Source organism: Pseudonaja textilis, chromosome 2 (assembly GCF_049901715.1).
Source record: "Pseudonaja textilis isolate UNSWEBS1 chromosome 2, rPseTex1.2, whole genome shotgun sequence".
NCBI classification, from domain to species: domain Eukaryota; kingdom Metazoa; phylum Chordata; class Lepidosauria; order Squamata; family Elapidae; genus Pseudonaja; species Pseudonaja textilis.
The window spans coordinates 72,214,483-72,240,739 of NC_141991.1; the positions used below are offsets into that span (position 1 = coordinate 72,214,483).

At 37.3% G+C, this 26,257-nt stretch overlaps 1 protein-coding gene across 4 annotated transcripts in view; it reads left to right on the forward strand.

Moving 5' to 3' along the window:
- Positions 1 to 13,311, forward strand: part of ANXA6 (annexin A6) — a 48,741-nt gene extending 35,430 nt beyond the window's left edge. The window contains exons 20-26 of one of the 4 annotated variants that reach the window (XM_026696625.2): positions 1,252 to 1,305; positions 3,536 to 3,553; positions 5,352 to 5,445; positions 8,591 to 8,686; positions 10,731 to 10,789; positions 11,318 to 11,440; positions 12,922 to 13,311. In XM_026696625.2, the coding sequence (XP_026552410.1) occupies positions 1,252 to 1,305; positions 3,536 to 3,553; positions 5,352 to 5,445; positions 8,591 to 8,686; positions 10,731 to 10,789; positions 11,318 to 11,440; positions 12,922 to 12,981 (504 nt within the window). In that variant the 3' untranslated portion in view covers positions 12,982 to 13,311. The remainder of the gene's footprint in view (positions 1 to 1,251; positions 1,306 to 3,535; positions 3,554 to 5,351; positions 5,446 to 8,590; positions 8,687 to 10,730; positions 10,790 to 11,317; positions 11,441 to 12,921) is intronic. The other 3 variants (XM_026696626.2, XM_026696627.2, XM_087924265.1) reach the window with 3 other exon arrangements.
- The last annotated feature ends 12,946 nt before the right edge of the window (positions 13,312 to 26,257 follow it).

Consider the following 26,257-nt stretch of genomic DNA (forward strand, 5'->3'; position numbering starts at 1 on the left):
TTGATAGTGGTACATTCAATTGAGGAAAAAACAAAAAACACTTCTATGCATATTTTTGCATGCAGGGACATGCTGCCGAGCTGTAATGGACTCAGGTTCAAATGATAATTTCTGCCTCAGTTCTTATAGTCAACACCAGAAAGCAAGCAGGTTGCATAGGACTTGAAAGCAGCTTCAAGCTGTTCAGTTTTTATTTATTGTGCAACAGCAGATAAAATCTAAAATTGCTCAGCACATGAATACATTTCAGATAGCATTCATTTGGTGTCTATAATTTGTTTATCCTCAATAAGAATGAAAGAAATCTCATTTTGAAAAAATAACACAGTACAGTGTTTTCTGAAAAAGGAGTGGAAGTGAACTACTGTATATGCTTCCCAGGCCTGTGCTCTTTTCATAATTGCTGCCAAAAACATATTTTACGATATAAATATCTTCCCATGTCATTTATTTTGCTGGATATGTGCAGCAGGGAGGGGACCATACTTAAAGAAGGATAAAGGCCAGTGCTAGAGGACATATTCTACTAATAAGCATCAGGTGGTAGCATTGTAATTGACCATGTTGCCTAGGTCAGAATATATATGGCACACTGGATATTATGAGGTTCAATTATCAGTTGCTCAATTGCTCTAGAAAATATGGCCAGTGATAAACAAGCCGGTAGTAGAGCATATAAAATCAGATGTATCACTGGAGGGCAAAATAGCAAAATTCAGGCTATGGCATATAATCAAACTCTTTGGAAAAAAAATAGCTATACTCAGAACGGTCAACAGGAAAAGAAAACAAGGCTGCCAAAAAAAGTAAGACTCCATCAAAGCTGACATCAGTCAGAGCATTAAGCAACTGAAAGAAGTTGTACAAGATTGGAAAATATGGAGAGAGCTGGTTCATAGAATTGTCAAGAACTGGGCATGATTGAATGGATATCATCATCATCAAAGAATGCTGGGAGTTGTAGTTCTGCAGTAGGTGGCATGTGGAGCTATCTGATCCTGCTGCAAAAATCTAAACAATTAAATTGCAGCAAGTGAATACAGAAAACTCTACTTCTTTGGTGTCATCTAGTGGGCATCTACATTTTTAAAACACAGATTTTGTAGCTCATAGCATTGCTCCAGGCCTATGGGCAATTAAACTAGTAGTTGCCAAAAAAGGTAGTGAATTATTTAAAGATGTTAATTTCTGGCCCCTTCCCAGGGGCCTATTTTTTGCATTTTATTAATAGTTCTCAATGTCTAACTGCAGGGTAACCGCAATGAAGGAGGAGAAGATCTTACAAAGGCTCATGCTGATGCTCAGGTAAGTAAAGATGCATGTGCAGGAGGGGTTCTGCTGTGCCTGCTGCCTTTCTTCCATGATGTAGATTTGGAGGTTCTAGAGTTGATAATAGGTTAATGTTGGGTGGCATGAGCTATGCTTTGCCATAAAAGATACTCCCAGAGCAGACAGGAGTAGAGAACATGTGAAAAAGCTCCATTGAAGTTCTTGCTCTAAGCCAAGGGCCTTCAAACTTGGCAAGTTTAAGACTTGTGGATTTCAACTCCCAGAATTCCTGAGCTAACATGACTGGAGGAGGAATTCTGGGAGTTGAAGTCCACAGGTCTTAAAGCTGTCCAGTTTGAAGACCCCTGCTATAAGGTATAGAAACAGATTTGGGACAACACCATGCAAACATGATTTATTTAGGCTTTGCAATTATTTAGCTGCAATTGTTTGGGTTCACACAACACACTAAGCCCATGCCAATGCCTTAGTATCATGTGTGAACCCAGTTGCACTGTGCAGGTAATTCATGCATGTCAAATTTTAATGTGGGTTTTTTGATTGAAGCTTTTCATTTCCCAAAAAGTAATAACCGTAACTCATCATATATATTTTTTGCAATTCCATGTTAAGGGACACTCATAATGTTAAATTGGTTAAGTAATCCATTTTTAATACATGCCATATTCAGGAAGAAGAGCAAACGTTTATAAGTCACCAACTGAACTCTGGATAATGTGAAGTGATGCAAGTAGGACTGTTTCCACGAGAGGGAGTTCTAATATTTCTGCAGGCTATTGCATGATTTTGAAAGCAATGCTTGTGGCAGCTGCATCTAAGTAAGCAGGAAAAAGAGTAGCAGAGGCAAAAGAGTAGCCCAAGTGTGAATTTTTTTAGCCAGATCATAGGAACTTACTGTATTTTTATTCAATGCTTAAAACAAGCTGGGAAAACAGAACTGCTTCAGATCAACATACCGCATTGTCCTTAATCTGCTGTAATTTTAGCATGGGTGGCATGTTCTCATACTGAAGCTGGAAGTATTTTTCGCAGGCCTTTTTTCTTCACCTAAAAATTAATCTTTTTTTGCACAGGTTAATTTCTGTTATCTTCCACATTTCTTTGCCTAAATATTTTTTCTGCCGATCTCTTCAGTTAGCTCATTGTTCCTTTTTCTTTGCTGTGTTTTCCTTTCCTATTGAAAGTTGTGGGGAGCAAAGACTTTAGCCTTTTTTCAGATATTCAGGAAACTGTTGACAGTTTACTTCCTGTCCCTACATTCCTCACATAGAGGCATATACCAGTAGCAATAGCATTTAGACTTATATTTGTGCTTTACATTACTCCCTAAAAAGTTTACAAAGTTAGCATATTGTCCCCAACAATCTATCTCTTCTGTCTGTGACAAATCAAGGGGAAAATAATGGCCTTTGGTTGAATGCTGAGGTTCTAAGGATAAAGAAAGTTTTCTGGTCACAAATTTAAAGTTTATAAACAAAATCCCAAAGACAGTTTTCTATGCTGCTATTTGAAAACGTGGGACCTCTTTAACAAGTTTTTTTTTGGTGAAGTTAGGAAAGTGTATTTTTAAACATTATTGTTTCAGAAAAACCACCTACTACCGTAATAATATATAGTAAAAATGGATAGGTATGCATGCCACATGTGCACATTATGTCATATATGCTGCAGCTTTTTAATCTTCCTTTCCCTCCTACCCACCCTGGAAATATTCAAAGAGCTGTCTCTGGAGCAGGGAGGGATATCAGCAGACTGCCAGCAGTTTCCTAAAATGCTGGAAAGAGGCTCCTTACGCCAAATACATGCAATCAGAAAACATTAGTACAAACATCACTTATGTGCCACGGGTGACCTTCCTTTATGTAGTCCTTCTTATTTCTGTTTCCATGCTACTTTCAAGATCTCCTGTCCCCCTCTGCTTTTGCATTAATTGGAAAGATGGCATAACTTTTCAAAATAGAGAATTTCTAGTCATTGTCAATAATAAAGTTAAGGGATGTGTGCATAATTAGCCCCTTCAATATTGAGGAACTGCATCTGGTAAGAGTATCTGAGTAAAACATGACAATAGGACTCCTTTTGTTGCCATAATTAAGCAGGCTATATTGGTGCCAATGTCATCTTGAGATCTTAGAATGATGCAATTTATTTATGAAATCCGTGGAGTGACCTGTGCCACACCATCTCTGACTTTGTTCCCTTCCTCTCCCTCCCTCCCTCTCTTTCTCTTTCGTTCTGTTGTCAGGTGGTTGCTGAAACCCTGGTGAGTGCCTGCCCTTTATTTTTCCTTGACATGTTCTGAATGTCTATGACTAGTTCTCCCAACTACATCGCCTAAAAATTCTTGAAAGCAGCTTTAGCACATTTGCAAGATGCAGGTTGGGGAAGGATGATCTACAAATACATTTGCTTTTCTTACATCAGGCTTTAGGGAATGGTAGAATTAATGCATTAAGTGTAAAGTGTGGGTGAAGGTAAAGTTGAATTTAAGTGAAGGGTCTGTGATCTCATCACCAAGAAAGCCCTTTGGGCAACAAGTGGCAGACTACATCAAGGTTGACAAAACAGCAACCAAGGGTCCATATATTCTCTAATTTTATTGTATCTGCTTGGGAATACCAAGTAGACAGAGAGAAAGAGAAAGAGAGAGTGTGTTTTCTGTTGTGCCTTTCGTAACCGGGTCTTTAAGTGGTCTACCTTATCTGAGGTCCCTTAACTGGGAATGCCAAAGATTTCAGAGACTTTTTGAATGAAAAGCATGTGGCCTGTTTGGAATGAGAAAAGAGATGCGCTATCAATCTGATTGTTGATGCTGTGCCTCTCTGGGCTCACACAATAATATTTTTCAAATCAATATTAATTTGCTTCCCCAATTTCAGATATTGTTCTGTATTGCCTGGGCTCATGTGCCTTCCTAGCCTGAGGTGACTGAAAAAAAAAAAGTGTGCGGATAGAATTACGGATACTGTAGTCCTACTTAATGACCGCAATTGGGACTGGCAACATGGTTGTTAGGTGAAACGTCACAAGACTGGGCTACACCTATGATGTCAGTTCTGCTGCAATCATTAATCACCCACAGTTGTTTAAGCATGACATTACTGCAACTTGCAACTTATTGCTGCTTCTTCATTGACTTTGCTTATCAGAAGCTGACTGTGAGGCTTGCAAATAGTGATCAGGTGACCATGGGACTCTGTGACAATTGTAATTTTGGTGACTGGTCATAAACGTTTTTCAATGCCATCATAAGTTTAAATGGTTGCTAAGCAGTCATTAGACAAGGACTGCCTGTATTATCTGTTTTGGGCTGTTTAGGCTTCATTTCCCAACTGCACAGTTGGCGGAATGGAGAAAAAGAACATTATCTTGAACTTACTGCAAAGCAGCAAAAGAGCAGCCAGGAACAGCGTGATAACTACCACATAAAGAGAATTAAAGTTATTGGGGATAATTTGTACTGTCCACTGATGTGCTGTTTATTTCTCTATGCGTAAGCATCCCATAGGAAAATGGGTTCTTGCCTGTGCTTTGTTATGGAACTTTGCCCCACCATGCACTAAAACGAATTCAAAAAATATCTTTCCTTGTTTATTTATTTATTTTGGCTAGATAGAAAAGCAGTTGGATACTCACTTGGGATTGGGGAGAAATCAGACTCCGTAACAGAGATGCTCATATTTTTTTCAAATTAAATTTGACTCTTATCTCTGTAATGGTCTTTTGACATGGAAATTCTTATGGTCCATTACTAGATCTGCATGAATGACAGTATGTTCTGTATTTACTGATAAAAAATAAGACGTGGTGAGAGAACCATTATATCATACAAGATTTCCAGGGTGGGTTTGGGCTGATAAATATTTTCTGTTGCTGCACAGTACTAGTGAAGAATAAAATGCTGGCATCAAACTCAATAGATTGGACAAACAGATTTATAGCATCTTAACAACATTATGACCATCTGATTAGATTATTCCGAAACAGACTTTTGACAGTCACTAGATCCCATTTTTTGTTGTTCTCCTCTTCCATCCCTTGATTCTTCATTGATTTTGCAGAAATTGTCTGATGTTTCCGGTGATGATTCAACATCCCTTGAGACCCGCTTCCTGAGCATCTTGTGCACCCAGAGCTATGCCCAACTCAGGAGAGGTAGGAAGGCAACAGGGATGTGTTGCAATGATTATATCTTACAGCTCAAAGCAATATATGTCATGTTCCTGCCTCCTATTTTTCCCACCAAAAGCATGTACACCTTGGACTGGTCCAGCCAGTTTTCAGGCCTAAAAGAGCAGTAGAACTCCTAATCGAGCACCTATAACAACCTCCCAAAATTGGCTCTCCCAAAATGTATGTTTTTTATGCCCTGTTTATAATCATGACTAAGCACAAAGTAACTAGTTTGATGTTTCCAGCTATATAGATGTCTGAAGCAATTGTTTAGGTAAAGCTGTCAGAACTAGACAGTGAAAAAAACCCAACAGTCAGGAGAGTTTCCTTTATCTAGGACTAGAACAACTAGCAGCAACACTAGACTTAACAACTGCCTCGATCTCATCTTCTGCAATAGTTTGAATTCAAGTTACGGAATACAAATTAAAGAACCCTTTTCCAACAGTGACCACAACATGATAGACTTTTGTCTCAACATACATCCACACAAAAATCATCACAACGATGGAATCCCCAATTATAACTTCAAAAAAGGCAACTATGATCTTATAAACAACACTTGATTGGCAATTTCTATTCACTGGATGCAATACTGTTGAAATTACAACATATTTTTACTTGAAGTCAAAAGAGTGATCAAACTATATGTAACTTTAACAACTCCCAAAACCAGAAAAAACAAACTACCCATAACAATAAGGAAGCTTCAATCCAAAAAGAAATCACTTTGGCGGAAAAACAAATCTGGTCACACTGCCAACTTCAAAAGCCGATACAAAAATTTATGCCACCAGATAAAAACTGAATGCACCAAGTATCACATTAAACAAGAAGAAAACCTACGCACCAATTCCACTTGCGCTTTCTACAATTTTGTAAACAACAAACTAAAAGACTCAAGGTCCATCCCACCCCTGAAAGGACCTAATGGTAAAGACTGCAACGACGACACTATTAAAGCCAACCTCTTCAACACATTCTTTGGCTCAGTATTTGTAAACAGCAATCAGTCATGCCCAGTATTTCCTAGTCAAACCACAGACAACTACAATGATCTAATACATGTCAGTTTTACAGAAGACAATGTTGAAAAAGCACTACGCAATCTAAAACCAACTCTATCTATTGGACCGAACGGAATATGTGCCTGCTTCTTAAAAAAGCTATCCATTGCCATAGCTGAACCTCTAAGCATAATCTTTGAAAAATCTTTCAGGACCAGCTCCTTGCCAAAACTATGGTCACAAGCCACGGCCATCCCCATCTTCAAAAAGGGAGACCCCAGCCTAGTTGAAAATTACGGACCAATCTCTTTATGCTGCGTCACCTGTAAAGTCATGGAATCAATTATTAACCAATCCATCATCCTCCACTTACAAAACAAACAACCTACTCTCTAATAAACAATTTGGTTTCAGGAAAAAATTATCATGTAATCTGCAACTCTCTCTTACTCTTACTGCAAAAACATATGGACTACACAACTCAAGCAGGGCAAAGCAATAGATGCAATCTACATAGACTTCTGTAAAGCCTTTGATTCAGTGGTACTTGACAAACTATTCCTAAAACTAAAATCTTATGGTATCTCTGGATACCTGCATAACTGGATAGAAGCATTCCTGTCAAACAGACAACAAATGGTCAAAATTGGAAGCATCCTATCAAATTCTGTTCCTGTCAACAGTGGTGTCCCCCAAGGCAGTGTTCTAGGACCAACTCTTTTCATACTCTACATAAATGACCTCTGTGATCATATCAAGAGCAACTGCATTCTCTTCGCTGATGATGTAGAGCTATTCAACACCACAGACAATACTGCTACCCTTCAAAAAGACCTTGACTATGTATCAGAATGGTCAATCAAATGGCAACTTCAAATCTCAACTAATAAATGCTCTGTCCTACATATTGGCAAAAAAAAATCAGAAAATAAAATACAGGCTGAATAGTCAAGACTTTGTTGATGATCCAAACTCTGTCAAGGATCTTGGAGTACTCATCTCTAATGATCTAAGTACTAGAGCCCACTGTAACTACATAGCCAAAAAGGCATTAAGAATTGTTAACCTAATCTTACGTAGCTTTTTCTCTGGTAATATAACACTCATAACTAGAGCATACAAAACATTTGCTACACCAATACTTGAATACAGCTCATCAGTCTGGAACCCACATTACGTATCTGATATTAACACAGTTGAGAAAGTCCAGAAATATTTCACAAGAAGAGTTCTCCACTCCTCTACTTGTTGCAGAATACCTTATGCCACCAGACTTGAAATTCTAGACCTAGAAAACCTAGAACTACACCGCCTTTGATCCAATCTAAGTATAGTATATAAAATCATACATTGCAATGTCCTACCTGTCAATACTTCAGCTTCAACCCTAACAACACAAGAGCAAACAATAGATACAAACTCAAGGTTAACTGCACCAAGCTTGATTGCAGGAAATACGACTTCAGCAACAGAGTGGTCAATGTCTGGAATACTCTGTCTGACTCTGGTTTCTTCCCCAAACCCCAAAAACTTTAACTTTAGACTGTCTACTATTGATGTCACCCCTTTCCTAAGAGGTCTGTAGGGGGCGTGCATAAGTGCACCAATGTGCCTACCATCCCTGTCCTATTGTTTCTTTTATTTCTTTCATTTTTCTTATATGTATCCATGTATTCATAACGATGTTTTTACTTATACCTATTATCTTGTAAGCAATTGACAAAAATAAATAAATAAAATAAATAAATCTTATGTTCCTGACATCTAATGGCCACCTGGATTTTTGCAGCACGGATCTGCTAACCCTGAATTTTGGGAAAGTGTTGGGGCATCACCTAAGGGACTGGAAGAAAAGGGGCTGGTACAATCAACTTGCTAAAGAAAGTGGGGAAAAATATTCTCCTTTGTTGGAGAAAGCCAACATTTTGGGACATAAAAATTCAAAAGCAGGAAGTTCGTTTAATCAGCTAAGGCCCTTCCCTGTCGATGTTAATAGTTCGTTCTGCAAGCTTTCCATGGTATCCCCTAATTGTTACCAGCCTCGAAACTCAGAATAATCTTTTAAGTCAATCTTGCATCGGAAATTTAGATTTCTTACATTCTGTCTTTGATCATTGTAGTCTTCCAGGAGTTTGTTAAGATGACAAATCATGATGTGGCCCATGCCATCAACAAACGGATGTCTGGAGATGTCCGGGATGCCTTTTTAGCTATTGGTGAGTGTTGTTTTGTATGAGTATGGTATAGAGGATTGTGGGTTTTTTTTTTTTCATACGGAATGCAGACTTTATTAAAACCTCTCAGAATCAAGTTGATCTTGCAATATTTTGACAGTTGAGCAATTTTCTGTGATTTGCATAGATGAAGCAAGCTGGCCTAAACTTCTTGTGAAAAATGTGGCTATGTTGCAAAATTGGATGAATATATGAGACAGAATTCGTGTGCAGCATTGTATGCAGCAGTGGGGAAGGGAACCAATTGCCCTGAAAACACAACAACAGATGGATGGGCTGATTAATAGAGATTTTCTACAGGCCAGCTATCAAAATGCAACACTTTTCTGTACCATCTCAAAGCTAGAAAGCTGACTGTTTTTGAAAGTAACATTGATCCTACACATAATGGCAAGTGTCATTCTTGGCTGGAGCATTTCATGTTGCCTAGTGTGACCGTGGCCAGGCAAAGTTCTTTCTGGCTCAGATTAAGCTTCTGTGTATCAGAGGTGGTATTCAGCCAGTTCTGACAGGTCCTGGAGAACCAGTAGCGGAAATTTTGAGTAGTTTGGAGAACCAGCAAATACCACCTCTGACTGGCCTCGCCCCCATCTATTCTCTGCCTCCCGAGTCCTAGCTGATCGGCTGGGTCTTCTTTGGTTGCCTTGCATAGGAGAACAGAGATGGAAAGCAGGTTAGTGGGTTGGGGAGAGAATGGGATTTTATAGTATCCTTCCCCCAGGAGTGGGGAGGGAATGGAGATCTTACAGTATCCTTCCCCTGCCACCAAGCCACGCCCACCAAGCCACACTATGCCCACAGAGTTGGTACTAAAAAAATTTGAATACCACCACTGCTGTGTATGAAACCTCAGTGGAACTGAAAAACCCTTTAGTCATCTTATTTTCAGCCATTTGTGATGGGTATTGGACTTCTTTAGCCCAGGTTTTTATGCAGGCTTACTGTTTGGCCCTAGTATGGTCAAGTATACTTGGGCATTTGGTAGCTCACCTGTTACCTCTTCTCTTCATCATGGCTTACAAGAAGCAATTGCCCTGCTTGCTTGTAATGCCCTCACTGGAGTGGAATGGACCTTTTTTCCCCCCTGGCCTCTTCTGTGTCCTGTCTGATGGCACCCAGAGGCTAGACAGGTACTGAAGAAGAGTGGAGAGAGAAGCCACATCTGCCCATACCCCAAAAAACTTCCTCATTCATGCATACTAGCAGATCAGGAAGTGGCTGCCCAACCATCCCTCTTATTGCAATTCACAGAACTGAGGGGGGAATTTTTTGGGTTCTTTGTTCCTGTTGTTAGCTATTTGGTTTTTGCTTTTGCTTTTAAATTATGAGGCATCGCTATGGCAATGAAGATACACCCTTCTAGTTGAAAATCTGCACTCAGAAAATGTCTGTGCATAAAGGATGGAAACTGGGATGCAGTTCAATTTGTGAAAAGCTTTTTTTTAAAAAATAGAAATACGATTCATTATCTTATTTGATATTTATTAGGATAGCCTTATTAACGGATCTTTTTGAATGGCTGTTGTTAATAATCTCCTCAAGGCCTATATTTCTTGTTTCTCATTTCCTCTGATTTTCTGGATTACAGCCCCTCCTTCCGTCTGCCCCCTCTCCCTATTTTCAACCACAGCTATAATTCAGGATAATACTTCATGCACTTGATGAAGCGTGGACACTGGTCAATGGAAGCCTAACAATAAACATTAAACCAACTCATAATATAATTGTGAGTTCTTAAAGAGTCATGCTGTTTCTTCTGCAGCAGATGACTTTGGAAATTGCTTCCTCCCCCCATCTCCCTCCCTGTTTGGAAGTTCAGTTCCATAACTTTACATGGGCAGGTTTTTTTTGGTCCCTCTCCCTTCCCTCTTGCATTTGCTAAATGAAAAGCGATACTATAACCAGATTTATTTAGAACTTATTGAGCGAGGGGTGGGTGAGACAGAATACTTTGCATGCGGACAACTGTTGGTTATTTCCTAGCAATACATTCATTACAATCTTTGTTCTCCCTCTTTCTCTGCAGTGCGGAGTGTTAAGAACAAGCAAGCTTTCTTTGCTGACAAGCTATACAAGTCCATGAAGGTAAAAACAAACATCCACTTGTTGTTGTTGCCCCAGGAAGGAAAAGTCAGTATACTGATCAAATATTTTGGGTCTTCTGGTTTTAAAGAGACCAGAAATGACCTATTTACAGGGAGGTGATGCTATATACAGAGACATTTTAGGAAATGTATTAACTTCTCTATCCTTTATGTATAAGAGAATTCCTTAAGAAAATTTTGCTAGAGCTCAGGTGCAGACATGAGGGACCCTCTCTCCTTTGGACATCCCATCTTTAGAACTAGGATTCAGCAGGCTAGCAGGAGCCAGATACCCAACACCCACAAAGAAGGGAACTCAGATTTATCAATGCTGATATATATTTTTGCAAAGCAGGATGTGAAGCTTCCACTCAGTTGCTTGTACTTTATAATTGTGGGAGCAAAAGTATCCTGTTGCTAGGTTATAGTTGTTGTTGCCATCTCTTCAAAATATTTTGCAGCGATAATGTGAGTGGAAATCCACTATTTCCTGCCTCTCAGCCACCTGGTGTGTTTTTAATCTCTTCAGGGTGCTGGCACAGATGACCAAACTCTCATCAGGATCATTGTTTCAAGGAGCGAAACTGATCTGCTCAACATCCGGCGTGAATTTTGGGAGCTGTATGACAAGTCTCTATATCACATGATTGAGGTAAAAGAAACTTTTTCAGGTTTTGTGAACACCACTTTGCCTATTTTAGTGTCATAAGTGCTTTGACCTTTATCGTTCACCTCACTTTTTGCCTATGACTAATTAGTCTCATGGCAGCTTGGGTGAGTATGAAATTCAAGAGTACACAAAGAGACTGTGTAAGCTGAAAAGAACAAAACAGATCAATCTGTAGGGTTAAGTTAAGAGTGTGTCTCACACACAGAGAGACCTGTGTTGATGTAAGAACAAGTTCATGCTCTAAAGCAGGGATGTCAATCTCACAGCGTCATGTTGTCATTACGTGATGTATCCCAATGTGTTTTTTTCGCGGAGCTGGGGTGGGTATGGCCTGTGTGTGATGCATCTGGACTGCAGGCCACCAATTTGATCCTCCTGCTATAAAGTATATATATTTTTTGATACCGGTACATTTATTAGCCAGCTACACGTAGTCCTGGACTTAACAACAGTTCATTTAGTGACTGTTTGAAGTTACAATAGCACTGAAAAAAGTGACTTATGACTGTTTTTCACATTTGTAGCATCCCAATAGTCACGTGATTAATAACAAATTCAGCCGCTTGGCAACCGACTCATATTTATGATGGTTGCAGTGTCCCGTGGTCATGTGATCACCTTTTGCAACCTTCTGACAAGCAAATTCAATCGGGAAGCCAGAGTCACTTAACAAGAGGGTGACTAATTTAACAGCTGCTGTGATTCACTTAACAGCTGTGGCAAGAAGCGTCATAAAATGGGGCAACTCACTTAGCAACAGAAATGTTGGGCTCAATTGTGTCATAAGTCGAGGACTACCTGTATATGAATAGCAGCTGCTCAATCAGCGTGCTTTACCTATGCTGACATAATGAGGGACGCCCTTTCCTTTCTCAGATTGGTACGGAGTTTTTAACCCAAAGATCTAGTTCCTCAATCAGGCTTCTTTAGGAATATACTGTTGCAGAGAACATGTTTAGTATACCTTTCTAAAAAGATGCTAAAGCAATGTTTTTCAAACCTGGCAACTTTAAGATATGTGGACTTCAACTCTCAGAACTGTCATCCTGGCTGAGTAATTCTGGGAGTTGAAATCCGCCTATCTTAAAGTTGCAAAGTTTGAAAAGCACTATGTTGAAGGAACCCACTCTAATCTGGTCACCTCAGTATTTGGTAATGGTAGTAGGTAATAGCAAAGTGAAAACAGTAATCCTACACACCTGGAGGGCATGAGGTAGGAGAAGGTTGAATTTTAAGGATGTATTGTTTTAGTGTAAGTTTAACCACTATGTTTTTTCTTAAAGAATTACGTTAATGGTTAAGGGTGGTACAATTGAGTTGCCAGCAGAACTACAATTCTCATGGTGCCCTGTACATGCTGCTTGTTAAACCAGTTTTAAGATATGTAGAGTGGTTACTCAGTAAATTCATTTACATTTTTGCATACTTGATGATTTTTTGTGACTTGATTTTCCTTATTTCAGAAGGATACTTCAGGGGATTACCGCAAAGCACTGCTAGCTGTTTGTGGAGGAGAAGATTAAGCAGTCAGTCAGTGCTGTAGAAGCCCATCTTACCTGAGCTGTTGTTACTCACTTATGTGCAACCTAGAAGTTACAGTTGCTTTGAAAACTTCAAGGATATTTTGGATTCACTGAGGTCTCACATTGTGTTAGAAAAAATAGCTATGTTATCACAGAAGAGCTTAATATTGCATATAGCAAAGACCACAAGGATAATCAGTTCAATGGTTGCGGGGAGAAGAACTGTCAGATTTTATCAAAGCTGAACAGTGTCTACCTGTTTAAAAAAGCCATACCTTCATAGGTATATTGTGAACCAAAGTAATAAAATGTATGTTGCCGGGCATGCAATTGTTCTTGTTTGTTTTGGAACAAGGGAAACACAAGATATAAGATATTTTCTAATTTTCAATAAAGTTTTGGGCATACAAAGATGTTCATACTCTTCCAGCAGTTTATAAATATAGTCATGTGTGCTGACAATAACACATGCAAATACAACCCAGTTCAAAATTAGAGATGAGCTTCAAAAAAAAATGAAGGCATAGCTGCATTTTCCTTGCTTGGGAAACCTTGCAAAGTGCAGCATAAAAGGAATCAGATTTGCCTATTTGTTTCTTTATTAAATTCACATGTATTTATGAAACTTGAATACAACCAGATTCAGTAAATTAGCTTACAGGAGTTTACAGCAAAATAAAAGGTATCCTCTCTAAGAAACAATGAAACAATCATGGAGCAGAATTAAAACAATTAATTATGGGTGGTTAAGAAGTTTGGTATATATAAATAAATACATCACTCAGCTCCTTTGTGAGGGCATTTAAGAAGTTTGATATATAAATTTAACATTAAAATATCCAGAATAGATTTAAAAATAACATTTTAAGCACTTGTGATGTGAAATAATAACAGCTAATCTTACTGATATAGGAGCTGTGGTGGTGCAGTGGTTAGAATTCAGTATTGCAGACTAATTCTGCCAACTGCCAGCAGTTCGATTCTAACCAGCTCAAGATTGATTGTTGGGCCAATATGCTGACTCTATAAACCACTTAGAGAGGACTGTAAAGCACTATGGGGTGGTATATAAGTCTTATGTGGATTCTTATGGAAGAATTCAATCTTTCCTTGAAAACTTATTTCACTGAATATAACAATATAACAATCTATAAAGAATAAGGATTAGCAGATCTCATGAAATCTATAAACACATTGGGATTGGGAAACCTGGAGTAGGTATGATCAATGCTTCAAACTCATTTTCCCTATCTGAAACCTTAATAACAATAGTCCCTGGGAGGATATGGTGATCTGTATTTACATAGAATAGTATTACTGTTCATAGGACTATTATGAAGTAACCAGCAACTGTTTTTTTTTTTTTTTTGTAAATTTTATTTGAGTTTTCACAAAAAATAAAAACAAATAAAACATCTTTTTTGAAAGTAGCGTAATCCTGGGTTACATTTCTTTGTACAGACACAAATTCAATTTCATGCTCATTTTTATGTTCTATTCCATATCTTATTACTGTTCTATATTTTCTGCATAGCTTCTCCCCTCTTTTAATTTTCTCAATTTTATTTTAATTTTCTCGTCTCAATTCAAATCATTATATTTATATTTTTTTGTCCGTCCTGTTTCAATTATCTATTATCTTTTCTCATTAAACAAAGTTTCTCCTGTAGTTACTGATTGGAGTATGACACCTTTATATCTTTTAAGTTTATCCATTTAACTCTTATTTAGGCTTCAATATATACCCTAAAGTTATAACATTCAGTATAATACATAACTTCCATTCGGATTCTGCTTGGTACATTCTTAAAATACACACTATATTCTTTAAAAAAGGAAAAGAATTATAAATTTATGTAGTTAAAACAACACATTCCATTCCAATTCAATTCTATCATTAATGTTAATATTCATTAAAATCTTAACTTCTTTAACATTACTTTTCAATTAAATATCATACTTCTATGGGAACAATTATAAACTTTCCATAATTAATTCCCCCCCCTTCACTTATATTTTATAAAACATTAACTAATTACAATGTTCCCGTCCCTTCCAAATTCAATTTTCTCATTTATTTTATTTCACTTATTTTATTAACAAACATTTCACTAAATTACACTAACTATTTTATCCCTCATTTTAATCATACATTGTTTCCAATTTTCTAAAGTTATTTCTATTACTAATATAACAATACAATCTTATGTACCTTTACAGAATCCCTTTTTCAGTTAAATTTTCACCCATTATCTCTAAATAGGTCCTGTTTCTCTATATCTTGTTCCGGTCCTTTGTAACTTCTTTTCCTTTCCTTCTTCCCTCTCTTCTTCTCTCCCCTTTTTACCCCCTTCTCTCTCTACCTCTATTTCTCTCTTCTGTATTCCCCTCTTCTGTTGCTTTCCAGTATTATACTTATTTTTCGAATTATTTTTCTTTTCTTTGGTTGTTTTTTTAAGTCTTAAATTCTCCATTCTCTTTCCCCCTTTCCTTTTTCTTCCCCACATAGAATTACTTGTTCATTAAAGATGGCTTCTTCTTTGTCCCAGTCTTCTTGTTTTGCAGATGTTTCTTGTTGTTTCTCATAGTTCCAAATCTCCATTTCTAAGAATTGAAAAACGAAGCCAAAAGAACCTCTCCCTTCTTGTGCATCTTCTTTATACTTTTTAAGTTCCATTTTCAATTCATCCAGAAGTGGTGCCATTGTATAAATTTTTAAACAACCACCCGATTAATTTTAGTCATTTGAATGCAATAACCAAGAATCCAAAGATCACCAAGTAATCCAAATACACGCAAGCTGTTTCTTTTTCTTTTTTTCACTTTTTCTTCCTGGGGTTCTACTCTTTAGTTACAAAGTTTCAGTTAAAATGTATCTTTTAGAAGTTTTGTTGAAGTTTTACTGTAGATTCTTTTTAATTTCAGGCAGGTTCCTCCCTCTTTCCAGATCCTGCCCCTTTATTCTTTTTCTCTCCCTTCCTGCTTATGAAAAAAAATTCTAGTGTCCAGAAATCTTTATTATCCCTTTGACATTTTGTTTTATTTTCAGCTTAATTGCCTGTTGATGTCAAAGCAGATTTTTCCGATTTCTTATTTAAGTCTCTTAGTTGTCAGTATAGGGAAAGGAAGAGAAGAAAAAAAAAAACCCAAACCTTTCCCTTTTCACTTTCCTTCGCTGCTTCCGACTCTTCTTTGGGAGCAATGTTATTTTTTTGTAAATTTAAATTCCAGGGTACCTTAGTTGTTGCTTTTGCAATTTAACCTGGTCAGCCAAAACTTTCTCTTCTTATCTTCCTCCTGCACATTCTTTTCCGGTCGAGTTCTTCTTTGAGGTGGCCATTTCTGACCACCGCTGCAACCGCCTTCGGGAAAGGGAGTAATGGCCAGCTGAGGAGGAGAGATGCGGCTCTCCTCAACCCTGCTGGCAGTCTCCCCCCTCTTCACCACCTCTATGGGTGGCTTAGCCCAGAAACCAGCTGGCTCGGGTCGCTCCAGCAGCGAGCCCAGACCGAAACCACGCACGATCGCGGATTTCTGTCTGTTGCCAAAGGAACTCAAACTGGAAGGCAAACCAGCAACTGTTGATACTTGATAGCAGTTTCCTCATATCAGAAGCATCAACGTTTGTTTTGATCCCATCTTTAGGGGGCAGGCAAGCTGAATATTAATTATTAAAATGAGCTACACAAGTTTTCTTAAATTAGGAAAGAGCTCTCGCCCTCCAAAAAGAAAACCTAAGGAGTTTGATAGAAGAGTCATAGAGGAAGTAGCAAATGGAAGAATGGGCCATACAGCCTACAATGAAAATAATGGGACAGTCTGATAAGAATAATTTACTAGTGTACTGGGAATGGACTGTTCATTCTGAGTACTGGGAGAGTGTTGGGAAGCCTAATGGACCTTTGGATTGCTTCATTTGCTTTTGTTTTTTCTTCTAATGTATCACCACAGATGTTTACTTTTAGAATATAACCATCAAGCACACCATACTACTAAAAAGATCACTTAATGTGAACCAGGCTAAGGAACTTTCTGAGAGTAATCCAAACAAGAATCTCATTTAATTGGGGTAGGTGTTAAAACTTCACTGCCCGAGCCTTGAATGACTATAGCTGAATTATATCACTTTCTGGAAATGATAATAGAAATAAAAATAAATTTTAATCATTTAAAAACATTTAAGGAACTTGCAGAAAAGAAAAGCTGTTTTGTCTGCTATATACAGTACACGTGAAATTTGATGACACCACATATGAGGACTAGGCAATGATGTATACAGCTATCCCACTCATGTTGAGTGTGCTGCTTTTTGCAAATATCCTTATGTTAACTTAGCAGATTTGTTGCAGTGCTATCTTTCACAAATGGCTTGAAGCAGAAGCATTAATTCCAATCATGGACATTTAAACTACCACGGTTAAAATAAAAAATTAAAGAATCGATTGCACCTTGTTATTTTGCAAACTGTTAATAGTGTTATTTAGCTAAACAGGCTGAATCTGAAATGATGAAAAGGGAGGGATAGATAGAAGGATGACTATACGGATGGATAGGTAAATAGGCAGATGTGAAGATACCAGGCACTTCAATTAACCTCAGTGAATATTTGCTCTTATATCAGCTTGTAATTAAAAGGTTTTAAGATTATTTCACCCTTCACTGAGTGGGTATCTTAGACGTTCCATGTTGGCTAGAATTTTGTAAGATATAGTCCTAACATACTGAATTTGAGCAGGGCTGTCAAACTCTTGGTCCGCGGGCCGGATGTGTCACATACTGGCCATGCCCATGCCCGGTTTAGTGATGGGAGAAAAAGTCCTGATGTCATGTGACAACTCTGTGATGACATGAGTTTGACACCCCTGATCTAGAGGAAGCCAGATAGTGACATTTATATTGAACTATCATTACATCCCACATTTTTCATTTATTGTTATATAAAGTTTTACATTTATGTCTCACTAAATATGTTAATCCATAAAATAAAGAGAAGTGAAAACCAGTGGGGCTTAATAGTTGAAATGATGGGTTAGGGATTGGGATGTTCTAATCCTTATGTATGGTGGACTGCTGGCTGACCAGGGGCCAAACACTCCCTTTCAGCCCAAATGTAATCAAACTCTGCAACAAGCCAGCCTCAAAAAACAAACCTCATGCATTGGTAAACTTTCCCATTAGAAGGCAAGTGCAGATTCTGCAACAAAGCACAGCAAATGCTAAGAAGAAAACAACAACAGGGGAAGTCCAGAGGAAAAAAGACCCCAATGAACGCAATAAACAAAGAGATGACACAACAGAAGCTGATGAGGGATTATTCTTGATGACACAAACATAACGTTATAAGAACTCAGTGCAGAGACTATCCTGGCAAAATGATGCCCATTGAGAGACAAAAACACAGCGAACAACTGAAAAACAACAGCCCACAGAAACTAATGATGGCCCTAATACAACCATTCTCACACTTATCACATTTACTTCCGTCACTACTCAGGCTTTGTGGTTTAGAAGCTTTCTTTTTTTCGTCAGAAAGCTAACCAAACAGTGTAAACAAGTATTCTAGCTGGTAGATTCATTTTGGTGGGAGGGCATAAAGAGTTACTGAGTTCAATTTCTAATTCCAGAAGCATTTCATCTTATTTAAACCATTCTCTTCATAAGGAACATTTAATCAAAGCATGGTAGCATGTTGCTAAATGTTTATATTCTATGCTTTGAGAAAGACTCCTACATAAGATCTTGAAAATTGGGCCCTTTAGACTAGGCACACTTTCATTTTTATTCTTATATTTTGGGAAGCAGCATTACATCCAACCAACATCAGGGATACAAGTTAGTGATGTACAACTCTTCTGGCTGTATCTGACCCTTTGTAAGGGATAGGTAAAACAGGTAAACTAAACCAGAATAAATACAAGCAATTGATTTCCCTCCTGTCACGGTAAAAATAAGGGCCTGGCATCATTGGAAAACAAGGGGCTCTGGAAGTCACACAAAGTTTTGAAAGCTGGATACAACCTTAACAGTTCTGGTTTTTCTACCTAATGTAAGGTTTACCAAAGGAGAGTCTTCAGCCCCTTGCCTCCAACCTAGTTTCTATTTATCCCAATATCCTTAAACAGTGAGTAGGGGGACACACGAATGCTACCACCAATGTGCTATGTGTCAACTCATAAAATATTTCTATGGTCTTTTTAGAGTTGCCAACAGAAAGGGAGGGGGGAGCAGTGCTGCAGCTTGCAAACTGAAAGTGCATTCCATAAATGTTTTCAAAGATAGTAACTAGGTGACTGAAGTTTCTGCCATGCAAAATTCTAACTGGAGAGCATAACTGATATCTCTTGGCTTTGGATGAGTCTCATTGGAGAATATGAATTACGATACACACAGGGGTTGGGGAACAATGAATTATGTGTCCCAGAGTTGGCTACACCCAGGCAGTGCCAGACATTTTAACCCCCAATAAATCCTTTTTAAGTTTTTGAAGTTTGGTTTGAGACTCATGATTTAAATAAGGGTAACTGCTGGAATTCTGACATTATGCTTATGCATTATGGGATATTATCCTTCCCCACCTGTTCTAATTCATACTCTAAATAATTATCTGAGGGAATTTGAAATATTACATTTGAAAGATGGTGGCCTCGGTCATATTTTGCATTAATCCAACACATGGGTTTTGGGTTCTATTTGTTTTTTGAATTCAAACATTGAACAAGACCAATGTCTAAGGTTGAATGGAGATTTGAACCTGGATATTCCAGGTCCTAATTCATTGCGCCTAACATGGAAACACAATGTTCGTGTTCTGTGGAGGCTTAATGAAATAAAGTGAAAGAAAAATGAATCTTTATTTTTGTGATTCAGCTTGATTCTGAAGTTCAATTAAAGTTAAAATTACCTAGTACAATAATAGGAGATCTATTCCAATTTTATATTTCTCTAGTCACTTTTCCTTTTAGCTGATCTCTGATATCAGGTATACACCTTCTAACACATTCCTTTACACACACACCCCACTCCAAGAACGTATACAATGTGTAATATATGCAGATTAGATTTATATCTACTATCATTACTCCAAATGGACATTGAGGAGTTACTATTCACTTCTGAGAATTATTCTGACATATTCAAAATTGCTAGATGACTTAGCTCAGGCCAAGGATCTATTTCTGTATTCCTTAAAGATTTCCGTCCCCCACTCCCCACCCCCGCAAAAAAGGATCCAAGAGCTAAGTTATTTTCCACACTCAATTAAACAGGCTGTGTGCACAAACATTGCATGCTTGAACTCAAAATAGTATTCAGTCAAAGTGTTGAAAACTATATTTTTAGAAGGATCACATAAAATGTAAACAAATGTCCTAATTCACAGAAGACCACCTTTATTCTTAAAAGAATAATTGTTTATTTTAGAATATTCTCTGATCTTGAAAAATTGGTACTCCAAATTTAATTCAGAGGAAAAAATAGAATAGAATAGAATAGAATAGAATAGAATAGAATAGAATAGAATAGAATAGAATACTTTATTAGCCAAGTGTGATTGGACACACCAGGAATTTGTCTTGGTGTAAATACTTTCAGTATACATAAAGAAAAGGTACATTCGTAAAGAATCAAGAATCATAATGTACAACACTTAATGATAGTCCTAGGCTACAATCAACAATCAAATCATACTAGGAAAATAAATAAAAGGGAAAATGCTGAGAAATCAGTCTGATTAGGCACATAAATAATTTGATCACATCTTTCCCACTAAAGTTGCACACATCCTGTTTCAGTCATGATATATTCATTGTTTCTGGACGATCATCTATCTATCTGTGTGTATCAATATATCTGTATCTGTCAATCTATTTCTATCTACCCTGTTTCTCCAACAATAACGGCCTCCCCCAATAGGAAGTCCCAGCATGTTTTATAGGCATGAAATGAAATTAAGCCCCTCCCCCCAAATTAAGGCCTATATTAAAACATGCGAAATGGGGGGAATGGTGGGGGGGGCTTGCCATTAGGAAGTACTTTTGTTGCACACCCGGATATGGTGCTGCCTGCGTTGACCCTGATATGAAGTGCCCCACAAGCGCCGAGGTCAACATCCAAGCTGTCGCTGCCCACCCGCCCAAAGATGCAAGGGGGGGGGGAAATTAAGTCACCCCTGAAAAGACGGCCTAGCCATTTTTTCGGGACTCAAAAAAAAATAAGACCCGGCCTTATTATATGAGAAACATGGTATCTCTATAGCATTTGTCTGTATCTCTATCAATCAATCTATCAATCTATCCATCCATCCATCCATCCATCCACACACTATAGAGTAGATTGACATTTGCCATTAGAGAGCAAAAAGGAAAAGAATATTATAAAATATGGGGTTTATTTTATCAATGGTTAGACAAGAAATTAGAGAAATATAACATAATATAATATAAATATAATAGTTAAAATAATAAAATGTAAAGATATGTTATAAGCAATTACAATGGAAAGAATTATAATATGATATTCTATGCTTGATTATTTGGAAATGAATGATTTTTTATTTTATTTTGTCAAGCAATTATAAAATAACAGTTATAAGTATAAACATAGTTATGAATACATGAAATGGATACATACTGTACAAGGAAAAAACAACAACAGGACAGGGATGGTAGGCATGTTGGTGCGCTTATGCACACGCCTCCTACAGACCTCTTAGAAAAGGGGTGAGGTCAGACAGTCTAAGGTTAAAGTTTTTGGGGTTTGGGGAAGAAACCACAGAGTCAGGTAGAGTATTCCAGACATTGACCACTCTGTTGCTGAAGTTGTATTTCCTGCAATCAAGTTTGGTGTGATTAACCTTGAGTTGTATCTATTGCTTGCTCTTGTGTTGTTATATGAAGCTGAAGTATTCATTGACAGGTAGGACATTGCAATGTATGATTTTATATACTATACTTAGATCAGACCGAAGACGGCGTAGTTCTAGGTTGTCTAGATCTAAAATTTCAAGCCTGGTGGCATAAGGTATTCTGCAACGAGTAGAGGAGTGGAGAACTCTTCTTATGAAATATTTCTGGACTTTCTCAATTGTATTAATATCAGATACGTAATGCGGTTTTCAGACTGATGAGCTGTATTCGACTATTGGTCTAGCAAATGTTTTGTATGCTCTAGTTAGTAGTGTGATATTACCGAAGAAAAAGCTATGCAGGATTAGGTTAACAACTCTTAATACCTTTTTGGCTATGTACTTACAGTGGGCTCAGATTGTACAGTTTGTACAAAAGATTGTACAGTTGCATTATGTTAAACATTATCCATTTTTATCCTCTTTTGTGGGTGGGCATAATAACTATTCTGAAATACCTAAGGTTGGAATTAATTACTTTAAGGGGTGATATCTGAGTATTTTTTGCTTTTCCTGAAGCCCCCAAGGGGCATATTGCCAACCCTAAAATACAGAAAGGCATCTTCCTTAGCTCATGGTAGCCTGACCAAGGATTGTAGAAGAGGATGGAAGCAACAAAAATTAATGTCTTGATGTTTAGAAGAGGTGCTGGCTCCAAAAAAGAGAAAGGAAGGAAGGAAGAAGTCTAGTTATGAGGAAACAAAGTAATACTCTAAGTGATTTCCACAGGAAAAACTACACTTGCTAAAGATCAGAAGCTAAGAGATGCATACAGCTAGCTATATTGCATGGTTTTGTCTCAGGCCAGTGAAATGTCCAGGAAAAACAAAATTTTGTTTCAAAAATTGCGATTTTTGGGAAAAAAAATACAACCCAAATAATAACAAGTCTAACAGAGATTGAATCCAGATGTCTGGCACTTATTTGTTTAGCCTAATAACAACAGTATTTCACATCCTCTTTTACCACTGTCTGATTCCTGAAAAAAAACTGGCTTTCAGCTTCATGTTGTACTTTTGTAGACATTTTTGCTTTGTTTCTATACAATAGAAGCTAGTACTACATTTCTATTTTTATTACTCTCCCTTCAAATGAACTAAAAAAATTACTTATATTTTTGAGGAGGATGGGGACTAAAGAGAGAAAAGGATAAGGAAATATATATGGAAATGTTTGGTGCTAGATTCTAAACACACACAAATATCAGCCAAAAAGAAACACCAAAAACAAAAATCAAAATACAAGATATAAGAACAATTATTTGGGGGGGGCAGAATCCAAAGCCAAGTATAATTGGGATGTTGACTAAACAGGACATCTTATTAAATTGCTGGAAATTTTCAAAAAAACTTCAGGATAGATATTATTGAAATATTTGCAATGCCCATACACAGCATTACCTCAGATCACTGTTTCTTTTCAGATTTCACATTCCATCGTTCATTCATTCATGTATATTGGTAGTCCTTGACTTACAACAGTTCATTTAGTGACTGTTCAAAGTCCAATGGCACTGAAAAAAGTGACTTATGACCATTTTTTTACACTTATGACTATTGCAGCATCCCCCATGGTCATGTGATTTAGATGCTTGACAACTTGTTCATATTTATGATGGTTTCAGTGTCCGGAGATCACCTTTTGCGACCTTCTGACAAGCAAAGTCAGTGGGGAAGCCAGATTCATTTTACAACCATGTGACCAATTTAACAACTGCAATGATTCACTTAACAACTGTGGCAAGAAAAGTCATAAAATGGGACAAACCTCACTGAACAAATTTCTCACTTAGCAACATAAATTCTGGGCTCAATTGTGGTCGTAAGTCAAGGACTACCTGTATAGAGCAGGAGAAATTTCTCTAGGGAGTTCTTTAGTAACAAGGATCAGACACATTTGTTCATGCATTATTATGGTGTTGAAAGGCAGCAGAGACTAACCTAAAGAGGGCAACCTTATTATATGTGGAAATGACTTATAATTGGTTCAGCAAAACAGATATATAGTCGGATATATAGTCATAAATTTGATTGCATGCTAATTTGGTAAAGACGATGAGGTAACAAAAGTGGTATTATAAGGGCTTTAACAATATTATTGTTGAGGTGTTAGTATCTTCAGCTATTATCTTCCAGCAGCCTTACTTCCCAGCACAGATGTTATCTCATAGAGACTTGATTGACATTCTTTGTGTCTAAAAGTTTTGTAGTGGAGCTCACAGTTTATTTTCCTTGGGAAAATGGATTTGGGAAGGGTAATTTACTTGTCTTAACTAATGCTATTTCTTTCTATTGCAACACCAAATTTCTCATGAGAAAAAAACCATGAGAACGCACTGATGAACATTGAAAATGCACATCTAATGAATAAGTGGGGGAAGTCACACTGGAATCTGCTCTGAAGCATAAGGGTTTTTTTGGTCTCCCATTTTCTGAAGTATCCTAAGTCAAGACTTTTTTTTTTCTTTATGAAATCTACACACCATCTCAATCTAGTTATACATCCAAGGAATTTTACTAATTCAGATTAAAGTGAATTATAAGGAGAGGGAAGAAGGGAGGAATCCCTCTGAATTAAATGAGACTCATCATCAGAAATATGAAGAAATCTGATTTGTTTCACAAATCTCTCTCACAAATCTCTCAACTACATATTCCAGAGAACATTTCAAACTGCATTGCAACATCAAATTATAAATGGCTACAACTACTGCTTACTGCTTCCAAGAACTCTGTTAAACACATGCATTGATTTTGCAGAAAAGAAAACATTGCCCCACGTCCCTTGAGTAATGAATGGATTTTTTTTTTGTTATATTGATTCACACCTATTTGTTCCTCATAAGAATTATGCTGGAGTAGGAGAATGCAAGAAAGGAAGAAAAAGGAAGCTCTTTCATAAAAGAATTTCCCTCTGTCCTTTTTCTCAAACTGACTCAGAGGTGTAGTGCCTTAGGTACCCCAAGAAAAGAAAATGATTTAAAAAAAAATCTCTAATGCCATTGACCAAGTTGCTAACAGATTTTTAACACACATATCTGAAAATAATTTTAGTTTAATTAATAGAAAAAGATCTGATTTTATCTAACAGGAAGCAAAGCCTAAAGGACATATGTTCCTTAATATTGAAAAATTAAATAGTAACAGAATGGAAAACTTTTTTACAACAGACTACATCTATCTACAAACTGCCTGACAACCACCCCTATCTAAAAATAACAGTGCATCCCCACATAATCCTAATAAACATTTCAGCAGACCCAATTTGTCGCCTCATGAACTCAATTAGTTTCTCAACTTATCTCAGCAAAAAGCCAAAGAACATACAAATCGTAGTCTGGAGCATTTTTCTTGGTTACCTAAAATAGCATGTTAAAATATGTATTTTAATTACCTACATAGGTGGTGAAGAGTTTCTGATTCACTAATCACAAAATGAGACTACTGTCTGTATAAATTCTTATCTTTGGAATAAGTTCTAAAGAATACACATACACATACACACACACACACAAGTTTGTGTGCTGTAATTCCCTATGAAACCATTCTGCCTATTTCCACAGCTATTTACAGTTCATTTCACCAGCATCAATCTGTTGCCATTCTTCGTCTCTGCCCTCATTTGGGAATGGGGAAATACAGGAAAGTCATCAGAAAATCTTTGTAGATAGAGGATGAGGGCTCAGAACAAAGATTGCTGTGGAATCTGACTAGAAAAAGGTTTCTTTGCTCCCAGTCATGCCGGAGGTGGGGAGATTTCAGTAGCTTTTCCACGTTCTAATTTAAGAAGCATTCGAGCCTTTTAACCTGCCTCAGGGCTTTACTATGAACCTGCTCACCCTGACAAGGGCATTCCAGTCAATGAATGTAATTGTTGGACCCAGAGGGCTCCATCTTTCATACCGAGATAAAAACAAAGGCTAAAAGATCATTTGGAGGATTGACTCCTGGATGAACTGATCTGTCAAGTCAGATTATTTACTTGGCGAATGGTCCTTTGGAATGATCTAGATTCAGAATTCAGAATTAGGCCTTTCTCAGTAAAGAAACTGGCAGGAGGCCAAATATGGTGTCCATTGATGCATTTCTCAAGGGCTGAGCTCAGAATTAACAGAATAATAGAGTTGGGAGATCTTCTAGTCCAATCCTTCCTGCTCAAGCAGGAGACTCTATACATTCAGAACAGTCCCTCAATAGTTTATCAACAGAAAAAAATCAATTCTTATTAACTCATAATTTAACTAATCTTTTTGTTGCTTCCCTTTAATTGTTTTATTAATAATTAAGTAGAGAAAAGAAAAAAGAAAGGGAAATACATATATAACATAAAAATACATACATTATAATCCTTAATTCAACTTGTTATTGATCTTGT